The sequence below is a fragment of the Myxocyprinus asiaticus genome, chromosome 17, assembly GCF_019703515.2.
Source record: "Myxocyprinus asiaticus isolate MX2 ecotype Aquarium Trade chromosome 17, UBuf_Myxa_2, whole genome shotgun sequence".
NCBI lineage: Eukaryota > Metazoa > Chordata > Actinopteri > Cypriniformes > Catostomidae > Myxocyprinus > Myxocyprinus asiaticus.
In genome coordinates this window covers 25,844,902-25,866,167 of record NC_059360.1, presented here as the reverse complement: position 1 = coordinate 25,866,167, position 21,266 = coordinate 25,844,902, and the positions used below count along the sequence as shown (strand labels likewise).

Sequence of the window (21,266 nt, the reverse complement as noted above, 5' to 3'; positions counted from 1 at the left end):
TACATTGGCTTAAAACACTGCTCATCCAATCAGAATTTAGGGCCGTAACTATCAGCCTCATGATAAAGAATTTAGCACTTGTAGCGCTTTGTCTTACTAAAACAAAAACACTAAACAGCCTGTGACATATTCAAATTATTAATATTTGTTAAAAGGCACATGCAAAGATTTGAACACAACTAATAGCTTTGATAAACTCCCTTTGTGACTAAAAAGTCTCTCCTTAACTGGCTAATAAATTATAAATGTTGCTAAATGTTCTTTTGTCTTATATATGGGAATCTAACCCATGTATAAAATAATTAAAAGAAGTACAGTGACTGTAGAGGCACACGAAAGCTTTGCATTCATATTGTTTCGTGACTGTTGCACTGCATGCTGTGCGAGGGAGTCTAGTTCACCTTATCTTAGACAAAATATAAAAATTATAAAGTCAATTTAGAGGTGTACCACCCGCTAAGCCTGTCATGTTATTTTAATGATGTGCTGTAGCACCTCAAAGCCCAACAGAACTTGTGCTGCCTTCAGTCGAGTGCACTTTGCCATGGGTAAGTTAGTGGGCATGGAGACACTGAGGAAAAGAGCTGTAAAATACTCACTAATAAAGTGCGAACATACAGCTATTAAGGTGACAATGAGAATCTTAGCAGTCCAAAAAGAGAGCTGTAATTAGATACAGTGTGCAGTCTCGTCTTATAGTGTCACTCACCCAGACGATCCTCCACCGGATTAAACACATTTTAATGTATGTGAGTGAGAGTTTAATGTATATTTTTGAACTGAGACATATAGGGCTTTACTGTCTCAGTGATTAGCGGGCTATTGGTATAGATGGCTGGATATTCTCTGGTTCTTTTTGTCCCATTCCTAAGCAAATTCTTGTAAAATTTATAAAATTCATAATTAGTGTATTACACATAATGTTGATATGAATTTAATATTATGAATTTTTTGCGATTTCACATTTAAGCATTTGATAAACTTTTATCCAAAGAGACTTAGTGCATACAAGCTAAAACTTTTTATGTGCATCTCCTGGGAACTGAACCCATAACATTTATGCTGCTTGTACCAGGAGCTACAGGAACACTACACACATGTAACCATGCACTTTATCAGTATGCACATTTCCTGGGAATTAAACCCAGGAAAAGCTCATGTACTGTACTATGAGCTACAAGAACATTACACTTTTATTCAAAGTGACTTACATTGCATATAAGCTACATGCTTAGTATGCACATTTCCTGGGAATCGAATCCATGACCTAGAGACCCATGACGTTGCTTGCACCATGCTTTAACAGCAAAACTACTTTTATCCAAAGCAACTTACAGTGAATACAACTATACATTTTATCAGAATGTGCATATCCTGGGATTCCATATCCAAATGATTTCCTAAATTGTAAATACTAATAGCTATCTCAAAGCTTATTTTTTGCTATTCTTACTAGTTTTAATCAAGTTGCCATAACTCTCGAAACCCTAAAGTTGTCATTAATAAAAAAAAAAAAAAAAATATTAAGTGGTCTTAATTAAACAGTACTTGAAATGTCACATTTTGGAATCATAACTCAAATATATACATTCTTTACATTTTGGCTTCGAATAATACTAACTCAGAATGATCAATTACAAAATTGCGGCTGTATGGAATACCCATAAGCACTTGTGCTTAAATAAATTAAGTATGTTTGGTCAAAATAAGGGAACTTATTTAAAAAATAATTATTATTATTTTTAAATGTATATAGTTTTAATTCTTATGACTATTGTTGTTGTTTTGTTGTAGCTGGTTGATAGTGGTGATTTGTGTGAAGTCACCATTAGGGTGATTAGTGTTACCTCTGGTAAACTTAGATGCGTTTAAATTCCTCTTTAGCCATTCCTCTTTACTCAATTGTACTGTACAAAAGTGCAGTTTTATGTGCACTGAGCAGTACTGAGGAGAATACAGTGTGCCATAGGGCTAACCGAGATTTCAGTCAAAATTTCCTTTATACTGTATACAATGTGCTATAACTCAATTTAAATAATAAATAAAAACAATAATACTTTGAGGTATGTTTACATGTAACTAGTTAGCATTATTAAAAAAAATTACGTTTAGTTTATTTCAGCCAAATAAGTACGTTTAATTATAAAAAAAAAGCATGCAAACCGATTACCTTAAATCTAAGTCAGATCAGCTAATTAGATTTTACACCAGATAATCATGAAAGTGTTCTATACCATGTGGATACGGCATCCATATCTTTGGCAAAGCATGCCGACTGTTGTTTCCTCTTGTGTGTGGATGGGGTTTATAAATAGAGGAGCAATGCTCCAATTGTATTGATCAGTGGTTGTTACAGCACAGCCAGTGGCTACTAACTTGCAGACTACACATCACTTGAACAGACTGATTGACTGATGATGGTTTTGGTTCATGCTCTCTAGGGACATTGATTGGCTCACGATTAAATGTAGTGTGTATTGTTTACTGGTAGATGCGCAAAGCCAGGCACACTATATTATAGTTAGCTAGTTACTATGCAGCTCTGTGCGTAATTTCCCCTCAAACATTTTTTTGGGCTGTGAGATGTCTTGTATATAAAAAAAGACTTTTGTTTTATATACAGTACATTTATTACTATGTGAGAATGCTGATAGGTTCAGTTTGGCCAAAATCTGTTTTCCATGAGGTGCAACATTTGACTCAATTTCTGCACTGAATCGCTTCTTACGAGCGAAGAAACAAACCACCCAGCTCTACTAACTTTGGAACCATGTGAACAGCTATTTATCTTATGCACATATAGTCTCTTGCTTAACTTATTACAAGACAAAGTTTTGTATTTGTGTCTGGTCTTCTCCTGGGCTGGATTTTTTTGCCTAACACAGTTAGAGATCCTCACATGTGTACTGTTATTGTTGTCACGTTTTACACACGTCACAAAATAACCCCCAGCTTTGACTGCACTTCTTCCTGCCACTCTTACTTGTTAATGAGCTGCTTGAATTCTTTATGCACATCATAATCATTATAATTTGTGTCAGATGAATTCCAAAGTGTCGAATACTTTTGTGAGTTGATGAAAAGAAAGTGTAAAACAGCTGATTTTGTTTTGTGAAGTGTCACGTAACTTCAGGACAGCAAGTGTAAGCGTACCCTAATTTCATATGGAGCTGATATTGTCAATTGTTCCAAATCACATCCCTGAAATCTGCCATGTATGAGGGGACATGTTTGACGTGTGGCTCTGACGTCACAAGACAGCTCTTACAGCGTTCACTAATAATGGAGTGCTTGTGTTCTTACTTGTATGCAGACAATTGTCTCACATACAGTACAATTTCATTAGCCAGCTGTGCATATGCCTATACCAGCATAAATCAGTGAAATCCTACTAAAACATACATAATATTTATGTCATTGCCAGATCTCTGTATGGCAGGGTAACAATTTCTAGGTTAAATGATTCAAAATCATTCAGCATTACATAGTCAGGGTGATTTAAAAAAGTATTACACGTTAAAGTTTTAATTGTAATAGTTATAATACAGTGCGGTATGTAATACAATACAAATTATGCATAGAACTAATATTATGCATGTATAACAATATGACAACAGGTTGATATCATTAGTTTGAATAATTAAAGGGCTAAGGCTCTTTAGCATGTCAAAATGGTTCTGGGAGAAAGGAACCGTGGCATAACGTTAAAAGCAGGGCATTGAGCCTGGTATGGCGTAGGCGAGAGGGGGTTGACAGAACAGATGATTCACTCCTTACGAGCTGTCAGAGTGCTCTCTCGCTCTCTTTCTCTCTGCCTATCTATCGGCCTTCTTTGCTTTTTCTCCCAACATACCTGCCTCTTTCTGCACACACAAGTGCTCGCTCCACCCTGACAACCAGCTTCAGCAACTGTTGTTTAAAGGGAAGACAACATCCAAATTGATGTTCTTCTCACCAGCTAGCATGTCATCTATAAAACACATACAGAGAGATGGCAGAAAATGACAGTCATGAAAGACCATCAAGCCAGGTGGTCCGGGCAGCTCTCTCAGAGGGAATAACATGGAGTTATTGTCAGAGGATTCCACCGATCGGAGCCAGACATCTCCAAAAGGGTTAATGACAAGGATCGGTGTGTCTCCAGCTTTGATGGCCAGACATGCAGCAGATATATGTGCATCCATTTGTGCCAAACAAATGAATAGTACTCAATCAGGAAAAAGCCTTGGGTGTCCGCTTCCATGACAACCCACACTGTTACAGTGAGGCTGCTGTCATGGTGACCTCAAAAGCACACTTGCCTCTGTGTATCTTCATTGTGTAGCACTCATTAGAGCTAGAAAAGAGGGGAAAGAATCTGCACAATTAAACAGCAAAACAGGGGGGAAGAAAAAGCAAAAACAGATACTTTATCTTGCAAGAAGTGTCTATTTGAGTCTGATAAATGTGTTGTTTTTGCTAAACAGGCAGAATGGTATTTGAATATTGGGAGGACAATCTGTATTTGTGTTTGGAACCTGAAATCTAAAAAAAAATGTATGCACCGGTTTAATATTAGCAATTTTATTATCATTATGAATTTTCACATTTGTTTTTATTTGAATAGCTACTATTTTCTAATTAATATTTCAATTTGTCTTAATTTCAGCAAAGGCTTTTTTTATGAACATATTTTAATTTAGATTTATATATTTTAGTTTTAGTCATTTTAGTTTAGGAATCAGTTGAGGAACCAACACAACAATGCCAGAGTTTGGATTATACAAACATATACATTTAAACATATATACATATAGTGACATAAAAAAAAAGATATAACAGATAAAAAAGAGAAATATACAATAGAGCAATAATGTTGTTAGAATTTTTTATATACAGATATACAGTTATGTGCAGGTGATGTAATGTATTGAAGAAAAGGTAGGATATGTTAAAGAATACAAATGAAATATGGACACAGGAATGGATGGATTTGAATATTGCACATGGTTGTATTGACCAAAGGAAAGTATTTGGGGGCAGTTTTAACTGTTCTTGAGGTGGATGGCCTGAGGGAAAAAACTGTTCCTGTGCCTGGCTGTTCTGGTGCTCAGTGCTCTGTAGCGCCAGCCAGAGGGCAACAGTTCGAAAAGGTAGTGGGCATGGTGAATGGGGTCAAGAGTGATTTTACCAACCCTTATCCTCAATCTGGATGTGTACAGTTCTAGAAGGGTGGGTAGGGGAGCGCCAATAATCCTCTCAGCAGTCTGAACTATCCTTTGAAGTCTTCTGATGTCTGACTTGGTAGCTGAACCAAACCAGACAGTTATTGAAGTGCAGAGGACAGACTCAATGACTTCTGAGTAGAACTGTATCAGCAGCGCCTGTGGCAGGTTGAACTTCCTCAGCTGGTGAAGGAAGTACAACCTCTGCTGGACCTTTTTCTAAATGGAGTCTATGTGGGTCTCCCACTTCAAGACCTGTGAGATGGTAGTGCCCAGGAACCTGAATGACTCCACTGCTGCCACAGTGCTGTTTAGAATGGTGAGGGGGGGTCAGTGTTGGGGTATTCCTCCTAGAGTCCACAGTCATCTCCACTGTTTTGAGCGTGTTCAGCTCAAGGTTGTTTAGACTGCACCAGACGGCCAGCTGTTCAACTTCCCTTCTGTATGCAGACTCATCGTCATCTCGGATGAGGCTGATGACTGTAGTGTCATCTGCAAACTTCAGGAGCTTGACAGAGGGGTTCTTGGCAGTGCAGTCATTTGTGTACAGGAAGAAGAGTAAAGGGGAGAGCACACATCCCTGAGGGGCACCAGTGCTGATTGTACAGGTGCTGGAGGTGAATTTCCCCATTCTCACTAGCTGCAGCCTGTCTGTCAGAAAGCTGGTGAGCCACTGACAGATAGAGGTGGGAACAGAGAGCTGGGTTAATTTAGTCCATAGGAGAGCGGGGTTGATGGTGTTAAAAGCCGAACTGAACTCAACAAATTTAATCCTTGCATAAGTCCCTGGTCTGTCAAGATGTTAAAGTATGTAATGCAGTCCCATATTTACTGCATCATCCACAGACCTGTTTGCTCAATAGGCAAACTGCAGGGGATCCAGGAAGTGTTCAGTGATGTATTCAGGTGGGCCACCCATCTTATTTTAGTTCATAATAATGTCTTTAAGGGAATAGTTCACTCAAAAATCTAAATTCTCTCAACATTTACTCACCCTCATGCCATCCCAGATGTGTATGACTTTCTTTCTAATGCAGAACAAAAATGAAGATTTTTTTAGAATAATATTTTAGCTCTGTAGGTCCTTTCAATACAAGTGAATGGTGACCATACCTTTGAAGGTCCAACAATCACATAAAGGTAGCATAAAAGTAATCCATACAACTCCAGTGGTTTAATATACTGTATGTCTTCTACTGCTATGCAATCGCTTTGGGTGAGAAACAGATCAATATTTCAATTCTTTTTACTATAAATCTTCACTTTCACTTTCAGAATGTGAATGTCAAAGTGAAGATGTATAGTAAAAAAGGACTTAAGTATTGTCTGTTTCTCATCCACACCTATCATGTCGCTTCTGAAGACATGGATTTTACCACTGGAGTCGTATGGATTACTTTTATGCTGCCTTTATGTGATATGTGGAGCATCAAAGGTCTGGTCACCATTCACTTGCATTGAAAGGACCTACAGAGCTAAAATATTCTTCTAAAAATCTTTGTTTTTGTTCTGCAGAAGAAAGAAAGACACACATCTGTGATGGCATGAGGGTAAGTAAATGATGAGAGAATTTTCCTTTTTGGGTGAACTATTCCTTTAACCAAATATTCCTTTAACCCTGCGTTTAAGGTTGGAGCATTTTGGCAATCTGCGCTTCCAGTGGTATGCTTTTAAAACCTGAGTGTATCACTTTGGTGAATTTTACTCAGTAAAGGAATGATATGCTAACGACACATTTTGGTGCAGTGTACATCTTGTGTGGGCGTTCAGAGGTGAGCGCCTCTTCTGGGTTGCTAAACAATGATAGAGTTGTCTCTATTTTTGCCAAACCAATGCTGTGGTTAGAAGGCAGCTTAAAACATTACATCAGATCAGTTGCTCTTTAGAGGGTCAGACTTTAAATGGCATGTTTTTCAGTGAGAAGCTCAGACTTGTGAATAAATGTGACATGGCTCTATAGTACGACTGGATTGGGAACAAAGAAAATTATGAGCGTTCAGTCTGTTAACCTGTAACCTTATAATGATCATATGCTTTCACAGTCTGTTAGCATCCAGATATCTTGGATGGATAACTCAGTTGCTTTCTAAACACACAGTTCTTATGTTAGTCAGTGCTGTTCAGTGCCTCTATTTAGAAATTGGATTCTCTCCACATTCTTTCATTTCCTATTGAGATTCGTGCCATATTTTCTTCTCTGTGGCTGCCTCTTCAGAAATCTAATTTGCAGAGGCTTCCTGAATCTTTGTCATTTTAAACGCATAAAGAAATATCAGAATGCTTCATACATGATGTCAGCTGCATGGTTGCAAAACCAGAGAAGCACATTTATGAAATGTGAAGAAAATTCATTTATGAACATAAAAGAATGTCTCAGAGAATATAATTATTTGTGCACCAATGTCTTTGAATGCAGAGGGGCATGCTCATTTAAAATGATTGCATACATTAAGCGCATGCTTTTTAGTGGCAGATCATATTATAACAAGCCATGCATTCATTACATCTACTGTATATTACTAACCCAAAAAAAAATGTGGTGTTCCTCCATAATAAAATAAACCACAAATGGGATATTATTAATATTTTATTAATTTCTCCTAGACAGCAAAGAGATTAAATTATTAGAGATTTTTTGCTTACGTCCCATTCTTTTTTAGATTTTTCTCATCTCAACAATGTCTCAAACTTTTGTTGGGCCTCATGTATTCAGATAGAAGACAAAGGCAGGCCTAACACAGTCGTAAAACCTGACTGAGGCCCACAAACAGTCATAAATGTTACTGATAAAAACCGCGACAAAATCAAACAAAGGGAGTCCAAACCAGACTACAAATCCCATGAAGCCTTGCTCACTAAAGGATCAAACTCTCAACATCTATTGGATGAGGCACACAACAGAACGCACCTCAACCATGACATCATCAGGAGTAGAAATACCTCTGAAATGCTTCCGGGATTTACTTCCAGCAACTTTGCTCACCGTGTATAGATGCAGCTCATCGCTGCTCTCAGGTGCAGTCTCGTGGCACAAGGAAGTAACATCCGACTTGAAACTGTGGCCATACAATCTCCATCTCACTGGACAAGTTGAGATTACTCTGTGTTCCACCGAACACTCTAACGGATCCGAAGGAGACCGCCGAGCTATCCGCGTCTTCATCCGTTTGCCTGCAGAGGTGAAGAGAAAAAAAGATTTCTCTTCCATCTTCAATCAAGTCGACGTCTCTGATTTCTCTGCCAGCCCGCCGAGAATCAGCAGCTGTACCGCCCGCCGACAGAGCGAGGAAACGGCCTCCCGTCATCACCTGAGCCTCGAGGAACTGAGTCGGAGTTAAAGGACGGATGAACACACATTCTACCTGTGTCCACATACGATTCAAGTAAGAGGTTTACGTCTGGGCAGATATAGAATATTACAGTGTGTTATTCTTGTGTATCAAGGTTATTGCTTGTACAGTTACGGAGCGCCGAGTCCGCTCTTTGCTGCTAATAATACTCAAGGTATTACTGTAATGTACTGTTATCATGAATGAGATCTGCTGTGTTGTAGTCCAACCACATTGGACTGTTGTGTATTTCCGCCATCGCGGATGAGACCGGCACACTGAGTTTATTCATTAAAGAACCAATTACGAGCCGTCCACCGCGTCTCTGAGTGATAAACTAACAGCTGCTTTCTCTCCCACGATCGCGAAACCGGCTTTGGTGCTGCCACTTTAATCTCTCTCTCTCTCTCTCTCTCTCGTACTAACCACACACACACGCGCGACCCCTAACAAACATTCTCGCACATACTTTTGGCTAGTAGATAACTTCGTGATAAAGCTCAGCTTTGTCCCTAAGTTATCATACAAGCGGAGACACGCGGTAAACGGGCAGACGCCATTAACCGGGTTCTCTCCGCCCACATTCGCGGCCATATTCTCTGCCCGAAAATCTCACGTGACATACTCTCCACGAGAGTTATATCCGCCATTTTGTGCGCGTCACTCCTTACACACACACACACACACACACATTCACACACACACACCTTCCTCTCATGTGTTATAGGCTTATTTTGTTTACCATATCTAATCATGTCACTGTATAGTTTGTAGTTGTAAGTCGGACGTTTATTGACTGCATTGTATTGATTATTAATTGATATTACTGCATAAACTTTGTTATATTTCAAAGAGAAGTGTTTTGGTTTGTTTTGCATACACCTGTGTTAAATGCTGACAGGGGATGTCAGTGCTCAGATTCAAGCCTTCATTGTTTCTTTTCGAAGGTCGATATTCTTCGGATGTCGATTTTCTCAAGAGAACAGTCTGATATTGAGACTGTTTTACTATCTGGTTATTAGTCCCTGATTCCAGGGTGGTGCCCCGGTGATATTAGTCCTTATTAATATTCTATTGATTTTGATAATTATCTTTGATGATTGTTGAATTTGAAGGATCAATAAGCTAGTGTTAATTCTAATCAATGTTCCATTGATTTTATTAATTAATGATTATCTTTGATAATAATTAATATTCTATTGAATTTGATGGTTATCTTTAATTGTTGATGTGAAGGATTAAAAGAGCTAACATTGATTCAAATCAATGTTCTATTGATTTTAATAATTGATAATTATCTTTGATAATTATTATTACTAATAATCAAACCCGCTCCTGAACGTAGCGCACTACATTTACTGGTGCCCTGTATGAGGCTTTAATGAGTTAAATTCTATTATTTAATTTAAATGTTAATTAATAACTAAAGAAATAATTATTTCTGATAGTAACACTGATCTAAACAACCAGTAGAACCTACACTTTGCTCATATTTGCCAAGATACCAATGTCTGCAATCAAAAGTCTTCATCATCTACAGTACTTCCAAGACCAAATTATCTGAACTATGCTATCAACATTGATTTTATAGCAAAATAGAAAGACATTTTAGGAGAAACATCTGAAACAAAGTTGATACTTATATGAAGCATAACTGAGTTCTCCAATAATTCTTCTGAGCTTTAAAAGAGCAACTTTTGGGCCTTCATATGTGCTGTGTTTAATTTTGGCAAATTTTACATGTACAGTATGTACTTACAGAATCATTTCAATGCAAATAAAAGTTCAAATACAAGTTCATTGTGGCAGACGGAGTAGATTTATTTGCATTTTCTTTGTTTGTGGTGTAATAAAGTCCAAATAGCTTAGATGTGAGTTCCCTTTGTGAATTGTGCAGGTTTGAATTGCCATCACATGCAGGCCTTCTCTGCAGTGTTGCTGCAACTCAACCCAGCAGGAATCAATAGGGAATGAGGCTAGTGAGCCATTTCCCCAGCAGTCTACATGGGTCAGTCAATATGTTGCTCTCTTCTTTTGACATTGAATTGATTGTGAGGCTGCAGTTTGTAAAACTGTTTAGGAGCAGTCAAAAAAAAAAAAAAAAAAAAGAAAAGAAAAGAAAAAAAAAGGGGGAAAATAAAAGTATTCAAGTATCAGTAAGGTTGGTCACCAAGAGAGATTATAATGCTGTTTATGAATTGTTTTAATAGCTGCTGCTTTAATAGAAGATTAAATGTGCTTCAGATAAGAGATGTTTTCTGTCAATTGAAAATGTAGGCAGGGCTTTTAGAAGTATTTTATGTCTGGCATAAGTAGACAAGCAGTGCCTTCATGGAAGATTTGTGAACTAAACTGCACACACCAAGTATTGTCTTTCCTACATTCACAAACACCTGACAGACATCTTTTTTTTTTTTAATTCGTCACAGTTCCCAGAATGTGGCTTCTATGGGATGTATGACAAGATTCTGCTTTTCCGCCATGATCCAATCTCTGAGAACATTTTGCAGCTGGTGAGGTGTGCAGCAGAAATTATGGAGGGGGACCTGGTGGAAGTTGTCCTGTCAGGTAAGTGCTGCACCCAATATGTCTTGCTTAATGTGCAGTCATGCTTATATGTAGTCATGCCCCTATACCCATCATCCTTTTATTTGTGGCATAACAAATTGTTTTATAGTTAGAGCATAGTCAGTTAGAGTGTTTCTCAGTCTTGGTTCTGGAGGACCCAAATGCTGGATGAGCCCAGGGTAAAAGGCATGGTTGATTTTTTTTGTCCCAAAACATTAAAAAACAGGTAAACAAACTACCACAGCACTTTCCTAAACACCTTTTTGCCACTATGTACTACAAAACATTCAGGAATTGTTGCAAATTTGTAAAAATGTTACAAATTTATGTAGCTGATGAGAATACCTGAAGGTGTCATTTTCAGTTTTGTTTCAAGGTGATAAAATCAAAAGTTTTTTAATAACTGTTCAACAAGTGAAAGGATTGTACTTGGGGTTGAAAAACTCCCTTATTGCAGGTGCTGAAGGCCCCCCAAAACACATTGTTTTTCTTAAAGGTAGATGATGTTTATCATATTACAATTTAAATCGTCTTGCCTCTTCTTGCCAGACAATGGAAGGCGCCTTTAACGTAGCTGAATGTCAAACCACACTTGTTTAGTATGCCAGTGCATTAAACAGCTTTAACGCATGCATTCCAGCCAGTCAGAATCAAGTATTCAAATAGACATTGGTGTAATTTAATTAATCAAGGCTAACTGTGAATACTGATTTTCTACAATGGAATCAGGAATTGAAAACTACTGCGTTTGAATGATGCTGCAATCGTGTCCCTAGGTGTTAGTGTAAGTCAAAAACGACATAGATAAAAATGACTGAGTGCACCTTTTTAAGGGTATTTTGATTTGTTTTGAAGAATGCTCAATGTGGGCTCACATTGACTGATTCAATCACAATGGAGATTCATTTATATACAGAATACTTATGAAATAAAATTTCAAATGTGATGGAAATTAACAGGAAATGGTGTACACTTTCTTGAATAAGCATCATCTTAATGTGTTACTCAAAAAAAAGTATTTTGCTGTCTCAAATGTATTTGCATAAGTTGACAAATTTTGCCCTATAACTATTGCCCCTATATCTACACTATATCACTATAACACCTCTCGCTACCTTTTTTTCTAGGAAAAGTATATTATATATATATTTAATCAAAACAACCTTCCGTTATTATTTCTTTTCACACCATCAATATTCAATCTTGATATACTTTGTGGTCAGAAAAAAGCACATTTTTCTTTAAGGGATAGTTCACCCAAAAATGAAAATTCTCTCATCATGTACTCACCCTTTTTTTCTTCTGCTAATCACAAACAAAGAAAATATATTAGCTCTGTAGGTCCATACACTGCAAAGGTGGCCAGAACACTGAAGGTCCAAAAAGCATATAAAGGCAGCATAAAAGTAATCCATATGACTCCAGTGCTTAAATCCATATCTTCAGAATATGATAGGTGTGTGTGAGAAACAGATCAATATTTAAGTTATTTTTTACTATAAATGTCCACTTTTACTTCCACATTCTTCTTCTTTGTCTTTGGCTATTCGCAATCTTTGTGCATATTGCCACATACTGGGGCAGGAGGAGAACTAACAGTAAAAAAGGACATAAATATTGATCAGTTTCTCACCCACACCTATAATATCACTTCTGAAGATATGGATTTAACCACTAGAGTCATATGGATGACTTTATGTGCTTTCTGTTGCCTTTATGTGCTTTCTGGAGCTTCAAAGTTCTGGCCTCCATTTACGTGCATTGTATTGTACAATCTTTGTGTTTAGCAGAAGAAAGAAAGTTATACACATCTGGGATGACATGAGGGTGAGTAAATGATGAGATAATTTTTATTTTTGGGTGAACTATCCCTTTAAGTGGTGACTTTAGCCCCATTGTAGCCTAAGCTAGGCCTAAATGTTTTTCTTCTCACATTAAAATGTCATTTTAATATAGTCAAAATATAATACAAGAATATAGTAAAATTAAAGTAGTATAGGACATTAATAATAACATCAGTACTGATTATTTTAATTGCAATGTAATCATCATAACAAAGTATGTAAATGCATTAATATGGTATTATCTGCATGTTGTTATAAACTAGGCTTACAATGCAATACTCAGTTTTATACTATATGTAACAAGGGGTCCCTGCTTCATTTTTTTCTATCCACCAATGGGTCCTTGGCCTGAAAAACATAGAAAACCCCTTATTTATTTTAACTATGTCTATTGTTGCATGTTGAGCAAATGTCAAATGTGACCAGGGTAAATTCTGGTACTTCACACATACTGGCGAATAAAAGAAATTCTTATTCTGATTCTTATAACAAGACCCGAAATGGGTATGTCAGATACGGTAAACAAATGTGCAGTACTGGGGTCCTCCTTGATCAAAATTGAGAAACACAGTATCTAAAACAGTTAGATAAGACTTTGTTACAATGCTTGACAAAGTTTTTGCCAGACACCAGAGTGCGATTCCTGTGCCATTTCTGACTGTTTTCTGTCTCTTAATCCTCTCATTTCCCACTCTGGAAGAGTTGATGCGCATCCAAGTTTTGATTCAGCACCCGGTGTGAAAGCCGGAGTTGCTTTCCTGAGGAAGCGATGAAGGTATCGCATTTGACACTGCTAAAGTGTTTCTCCAAACACTTGGCAGGCCTTCCCCTACCTTCCTCCCGCTCTCTTCTCTGAGCTATGGCAGGCAATTGAGTGAAGTCTGTTCTGAAGATATAAAAGGGTGTGGGTTAAGGAGCTGACACATTCTCTACCTCCCCCAGCCTCTATACCAGGACTGGTGTGTTTTAGTGTACGTGTGTGTATGTGTGACAGAATGAATCAGGTGATTAACACACCCAGATGCACACATTCTCAAAAACAAGCCTTTGGGAGCCCAGAGTAACACTTCAGAATGACACACTCGACCGCTGATTTTGCTGTAAACTATTACAGAAGAATTTTACAACTGTCACAAAAGTAAGGTCAATGGTTATTAATTATGAGGCCCTCTGAGGGAGATAAGCTACCAGTTTGATTGTCACATCATTTTAGAGTGTGCAATTATTTTTCCAAACGTTCAGACTTATGCTTGGTGGATAACAAAATGTTGGGCAGATTCACACTGCTAAATAAGTGGAAACACGTCATCACAGTCTGTGAAAATGTTCTATTAACAACCACCCAGAACACCCTAGCAACCACCTAACAAAGCTATAGCATCCACCCAGAACACCCTAGCAACTACATAGCAATGCCATAGCAACAACCTAAAACACCTTATTAATCACCTTGCAAAGCTATAGCAACCACACAGAACACCCTAACAGTTAGCAATGCCATAGAGCCCACCCAGAGCACCCTTGCAACTACATAGCAATGCCATAGCAACCACCTAGAACACCCTAGCAACTGCAATAACAGAAACCACCCTCAACGAGCATCGTGGTGGCTACTTTTGCACTGACACGCACATGCATCACTCCCATTTTCTTGAGAAAATATAAAAATCTAGTTCTCTTTTAACTTCTTAGTATTAGAGGACCATTAAATGAAAACTTAAAGACTGATTTTTATTGTCATAGGGTAGTAAATGCACAGGTAGCTGATTGGTGTATGTTTTGTAAATGGAGTATCTGAAAAAGACGCAATGAGTGGGCCAATGAATGTTGATCTCTCAGATTAACACGTCGACAATGTCTCTTCAGTAATTATAAAGAGCAGCATTTTGTGAAAATGACCTCTTCTGGGTCTCTACTCAGTCTGTTGCATCCTTAAAGACTGTTTAAAGTCTATTTTCTGCTGGATAAATTTAGAGTAACCATGGGTTGACTCCAGTGAAGCGCAGTGACAGGATGTTTGGCTGTGCCTAGCTCAACATAATTGCAACATTGAAAGTACATGGAAATTCAAACAGTATACAGAAGAGGTAAGAAGTGTGGTATTAATAACCGAACATGAATATTAAGTAGAATGCACAAACTTTTGTGTGACAACATGAAAGTGATTATTTCCTCTCTTCTTTTTATGGTCCCAATATGGAGGGAGGGCCTACCTGATAATCTCACTTTACTTATTGTTGTTTGAAAATGTCATTCTGCAATAAACTGCTTATCGTTGTCTGATAATCTCATTGTACTGTACATTACTTAGCACTGTCTGATAAGTATACTATATGTTTAAAGAATAGTTTATCCAAAAATGAAAATTATGTCATCATTACATACCCTCATGTCATTCTAAACCAGTATTAATTTTCCTTCTTCTGAGGAACACTAAAGAAGATATTTTTTTAAAAATCCAGTCGCTGATTTAAATAAAATGGCAGTTGATAGTGACTCACATTAAAGCTTTTTAAAAAAGCACCTGAAAAGTGTAATAAAAGTAGTCCATGCGATGTATGCACCATATTCCAAGTCTTCTGAAGCCATACAATTACAATTACAATTGAATAGACCAATATTTAAGATATTATTCACTCTCAAATCAAATAAAATATTGATCAACTCACATAAATCCAATATGATGACACTTCAATAACTTAACTTATACTCATCAGTCCTTGTGTCAGGACATCATGACATTTGGTCACAAGACATGCAAGAACCAATGTGGTTTGAGGTTATTGACGTGTCACCATATTGGATTTGTGCTCTGTTTACAATAATTTGATTTGATTTGAGAGTGATTCTTATGTCTTTAGAAGGCCTGAAATATGACACACAAGTTGCATAGACTACTTTTATGACATTTTTGAGTGCTTTTCTTAAAAGGTTAGTTCACCCAAAAATGAAAAGTCTCTCATCATTTCCTCACGCTCATGCCATCCCAGATGTATATGACTTTCTTTCTTCTTCTGAACACAATGAAGATTTTTAGAAGAATATCTCAGCTCTGTAGGCCCATATAATGCAAGTGAATGGTGGACAGATCTCTGAAGCTCCAAAAAGCATATAAAGGCAGCATAAAAGTAATCCATATGACTCCAGTTAATCCATGTCTTCTGAAGCGATATATTAGGTGTGGGTGAGAAACAGATCAATATTTAAGTCATTTTATTTTACCATAAATTCTCCTCCCTGCCCAGTTGGTGGCAGTAATACAAATTGCCAAAAACAAAAGAATGTGAAAGTGAAACTAAACATTTATACTAAAAAATGACTTAAATATTGAAAAAAGTCATACACATCTGGGATGGCATGAGGGTGAGTCAATGAGAGAATTTTCATTTTTGGATGAATTATCCTTTTAAGATTTAAAATGAGTCACTATCAATTGCTATTGCGTTCAAATCATCTTTTAAAAGATCTGAGGTTTGGAACAACATAAGAGTGAGTAAATGGTAACAGAATTTTTATTTTTGAGTGAACTATTCCTTGAAATGTTGTTGCCTTGACTCTTTTGAAGAGGAATCATAGGTCAGAAAGTGTAAGGTCAGAGAAATTCCAATTTCCACTAGCTGTCAGGAAAACAACAACAACTGGAGAAACAAATATTTGCATTAAGTCAACTTGGGATGCCTTTTCAGCATCGTACTCATTTCCCTGAAGCATTTAATGACAGTTTACAGGTAGTTCAACTTGCAAACATATCTTGGCCTTTAAACAAAAGGCAAAACAATAATTTGAATGAATTGAGATGATTTAGCTGCAGAATAGCTAATCAGAATGTATTCTGCTTGAGCGTGCTAGGGGATGCCATGTTGGAGAGCAGGCAACATGCGTGTGTTGAGGCAGGCAGTTCTCCCGCTGCGCTCGCCACTTAGCCGCTATTGGTCCTGTCAACATGCAGCCAACAAGAGCCAATCAAAACACTCCAACCACCCCAAAAGCTTCCCTATTCATAGTACAATTTACAAATATAAATAAAGCTGAGTTTGTTTGAAAGATTTTTGGATACCAATTAAATTTCTCCTTATTTCTGGATCTGTTCTGTTCTATTAGATTATCTGTTGGTACACAGGTTATTTAACCTAAAAATGTGCTTCATGTGGTAAGATCAGAAAGTAAAAAATATTATTTAACATCACTTAATCAGTCTGAATGCATTTGGTTACACCAACAAAACTAATTTGACCTGTTAGATCAGGTAGAAATAGCTCCTTAAAGAGCTCTACTTTTTACAGTGTACTATACTCCATTTTAAACAGTATTTTAATGCATGCAGTTTATGAGTGTATTAATACGGAGATAAATTGATTATTTGTAATGCATGACCATTTAAAATAAACTAGTAAAGGCAAAAAAGTGATTACATTTTTTTTTGAAAAATAAATGCTGTCCAGTTACAGCACCTAAAATATATGCTTTCCTTTATGCATTCATATACGTTTCAAAACCTTGATGTTATGCACCAAATACATATTTATTCTGATGGTTTAGTATTATTTGAGATTTTAAAGTTCATGCTTTAAAATTTAACATCAGAGAAAAAGACTGATGTCATGTTTTCTCATTTTTCAGAGCTCTCAGACACCCAAAGTGAATGGGTAATTAATCAATCAGTGCTGATCACCAGCTCCTCTTAACCCTGACAGACACATGGTCCGCTCATCTGATTAAAAGTAGGAAAGGCCAGAGAGCCTGCTGTCCAGGCCTTGTGGCAGTTCTGTGGAGATGGGCAGAGTGTGCCAGACTGGCCACTGATAGATCAGATTTGACCTACCCTCTCATCCATCTGCAGCCCCAAACATTCACATGCCTTGTGAGAGCTTGGAAAAGATATCTCCCACTGCAACATTTGTTTTCTTTTTTAATCATGACATGTTTACTCATTGCTGCTGGGATTAAGAGAGAAGCTAATTCCCTCCTGAAGTTGAAATTCCAAATAATGCATAAGACAAAAGTGGTTATTTATGTGGGTTGTTATGGGAAAACAAGTTTAATTATGATTTTAAGTTGTAAATTGGAAATGAAGTACTTCTATGACTCACTTCAATTTAGCAACCAAAATAACACACAAATAGCAGATGTCTCAAGAGTTTAAGGCTGTCAAAACTTGACACCTCTATCTGGTATTACATGTCCATAAATGAAGTACTTTACATTTATGTTTTTAGCAGATGTGTTTTTTTTTTTTTTTTTTTTAAACAAAGCAACTTGTTAAAGTGCACAAATCATTTTAATTGCAAGTATCCGGACAGGTAGCTGAAAGTATACCACAGAGATTTTGCACTGGCAAAACAACAGAACGTTTAAAGGTTTATGGTATTTGAAGTCTAATATTATTGTGCTTTAGCAAGGCACATTCACAATGTTGCTCCTAGGAGTGTCATGGCAGTCTATGCCATTCTTCATACTATAACTCGTATTGGGACATGTTCTTAATAAGTCAAATATTTACTCATATAAATACAAAATATCAAATTGAATAATATTAACTTCTATTAAGAATGTATAAATTATATTTAGAATTATATTTATACACAATATTTAGTTTATCCTTATGAGACCCAGCCATTCATTTTTGTCCTCTGTAGAGAACATTTTGGCTTTTATATTCATCTGAGACAATACATGCCACAGTTGTAAATCTTAGGTTATATTAAAGAGTACACCCTGGGCTTTTCAGAGACACCAAATATATGGGGTCTGGCCGTGATAAGTTGTTCTCCTTGGTCTTTAACCTTTGTGTTGTGTTCGTTTGTGCTAACACCTTTTGTGATTCCGGCCCACTAAGATTGTTAATAAATCTCTTACATTATATATTTTCCCAAGATTTTGCATTAGATCTTTTTGTCAACTTCTATTTTAGTAATTATGACAGATTTTGTACTTCTTCTTCATTTTTTTTCTTTTTTTTTTTTACACACACACACACACACACACACACACACACACACACACACACACACACACACACACACACACACACACATATATATTGATAGGATTCATTGAACTGAGCTTATACCAAGCTAGTGGAGGGCACCCCCTGCACAAAAGAATATGGACTTTACAATGCATATAGTTGATCCTACCAATTCTTAAATAATGATTTTTAATTTGCTGACAAATTAGAACGGTTTTGCTCACATAATTAGCAAATTTGTTTTCTCAACAATTATATTCAAAGTTGGTAAAAACATAAAAAAGGTGAGATATCCATATGTTATATATCGTTGGAAAGGTCTCAATTAGTAAAATGCAATGAGAAAATTTGTTTCACTCAGAGGCGAAATTACAGTGGGTATTGGAGTATAAAATTCCCACTAAGACACAGAAATATAATAAACAGAAGTGTCTTTTTGTCATGTTTTTACTTATTACTTCCTGAAACATATATAATATAGACAATGACATTTAGTAACATACAGCAGACAATCCCAATTCAAACAATATAAGTAGATCTTGAAATATTCCTCAAAGAGCGTACATGGAAAGGCGATGCACAAAAGTTTGTGTGTGTGTGTGTGTGTGTGTGTGTGTGTGTGTGTGTATCCACATACAGTATGTGCTCATCTAAAGGATTGAGATGCTCCTGAACACATAATATTTCTGTATTTTGTAGTCGAATCCATTCATTTCCAACGGCCTATCACTTAAGACCAGGAACACCACAGGTGTAACAAAATGAAATAAAACCAATAAAGGTTTATGAAAATATCTAAAAAAAAAAAAAAGTTCAGATGCCCTGTGTGAACAAAGTCATTTTATTCCAACTAGATGAAATAAAATAAAGTTTTCAGAAAAAAAAGTTAAATCGGTCAGTTTTGACCGGAACACAATATAAGTGTTAAAAATGTCTGAAAGCACAATTCAGCACATTTTATGGAAAGATTAATATTACGTGTATAATTTTATATTTACTGTTAGTATTTGATTGATTATTTTTCCTTGTAAGAAACATTTCAAGATTTATTTAGTGAGTTTTCAAAGAAGTAAATAATTAGTTGTTTTTTTTTAGAAGAAAGACATTGATTTCTTTAATGTACTCTGTAAGAGACATCCGGACTCTAGTAGATGTGTTTTCTCCTATTGGGTGACACTGCAGGGGTATAGAGTAAAAAAAATAAATAAATAAAAATTAGATATTCATATGAAAAGAGATTTCAGTTTCAGAGTGCTGACAATTATAACTGAACACTGATTAAATTCAGGCACTGCTAATTTACATGTACTGTATACTAGAGTGCATTCAAAATATACAACATGTAAGCATCTTTTAAATACAAATTTATTTACATTTTCATTAAAGCAGTGTTGCAGAGAATGTGAAAAAAGAAAATTAGCTCAAAACCTGAAACTTGATTTTTCAATGGAAAAACTTTCCTTCATTCTCTACAGAGGACATCAAATAATTATAATAATAATAATAATAATAATAATAATAATAATTTAGTCACAACATAATTCCCATAGTTCCATTTATGTTATTCCATAGTTTTGATGACTTTACTATTATTCTAAAATGTGAAAAAAAAAAAAAAAAAATTATAATAAAGAATGAGTAAGTGTTTCAAAACTTTTGACCAGTAGTTTATATGTGTATACATACATAGTTGAAGTCAGAAGTTTACATACACTTAGGTTGAAGTCATTAAAACTTATTTTTTAACCACTCCTCAGATTTAATATTAGCAAACTATAATTTTGGCAAGTCGTTTAGGACATCTACTTTGTGCATGTCACAAGTTATTTTTCCAACAATTGTTTACAGACAGATTGCTTCACTTCTAATTGACTATATCACAATTCCAGTGGGTCAGACGTTTACATACACTAAGTTAACTGTGCATTTAAGCAGCTTGGAAAATTCCAGAAAATCATGTCAAGCATTTAGACATTTAGCCAATTAGCTTCGGATAGGAGGTGTACTGAATTGGAGGTGTACCTGTGGATGTATTTTAAGGCCTACCTTCAAACTCAGTGCTTCTTTGCTTGACATCATGGGAAAATCAAAAGAAATCAACCAAGACCTCAGAAAAAACATTGTGGACCACCACAAAACTGGTTCATCCTTGGGAGCAATTTCCAAATGCCTGAAGGTACCATGTTCATCTGTACAAACAATAGTACGCAAGTATAAACACCATGGGACCACGCAGCCATCATACCGCTCAGGAAGGAGATGCATTCTGTCTCCTGGAGATGAACGTATTTTGGTGTGAAAAGTGCAAATCAATCCCAGAACAACAGCAAAGGACTTTGTGAAGATGCTGGAG

At 36.4% G+C, this 21,266-nt stretch overlaps 1 protein-coding gene across 2 annotated transcripts in view; it reads left to right on the top strand.

The window, feature by feature from the left end:
* The window catches only part of LOC127455480 (serine/threonine-protein kinase D1-like), a 60,817-nt gene that overhangs the window by 13,500 nt on the left and 26,051 nt on the right, over positions 1-21,266 (top strand). For both annotated transcript variants that reach the window (XM_051723410.1, XM_051723411.1), the window contains exon 2: positions 10,963-11,101. In XM_051723410.1, coding sequence (XP_051579370.1) covers positions 10,963-11,101 — 139 coding nt within the window. The remainder of the gene's footprint in view (positions 1-10,962; positions 11,102-21,266) is intronic.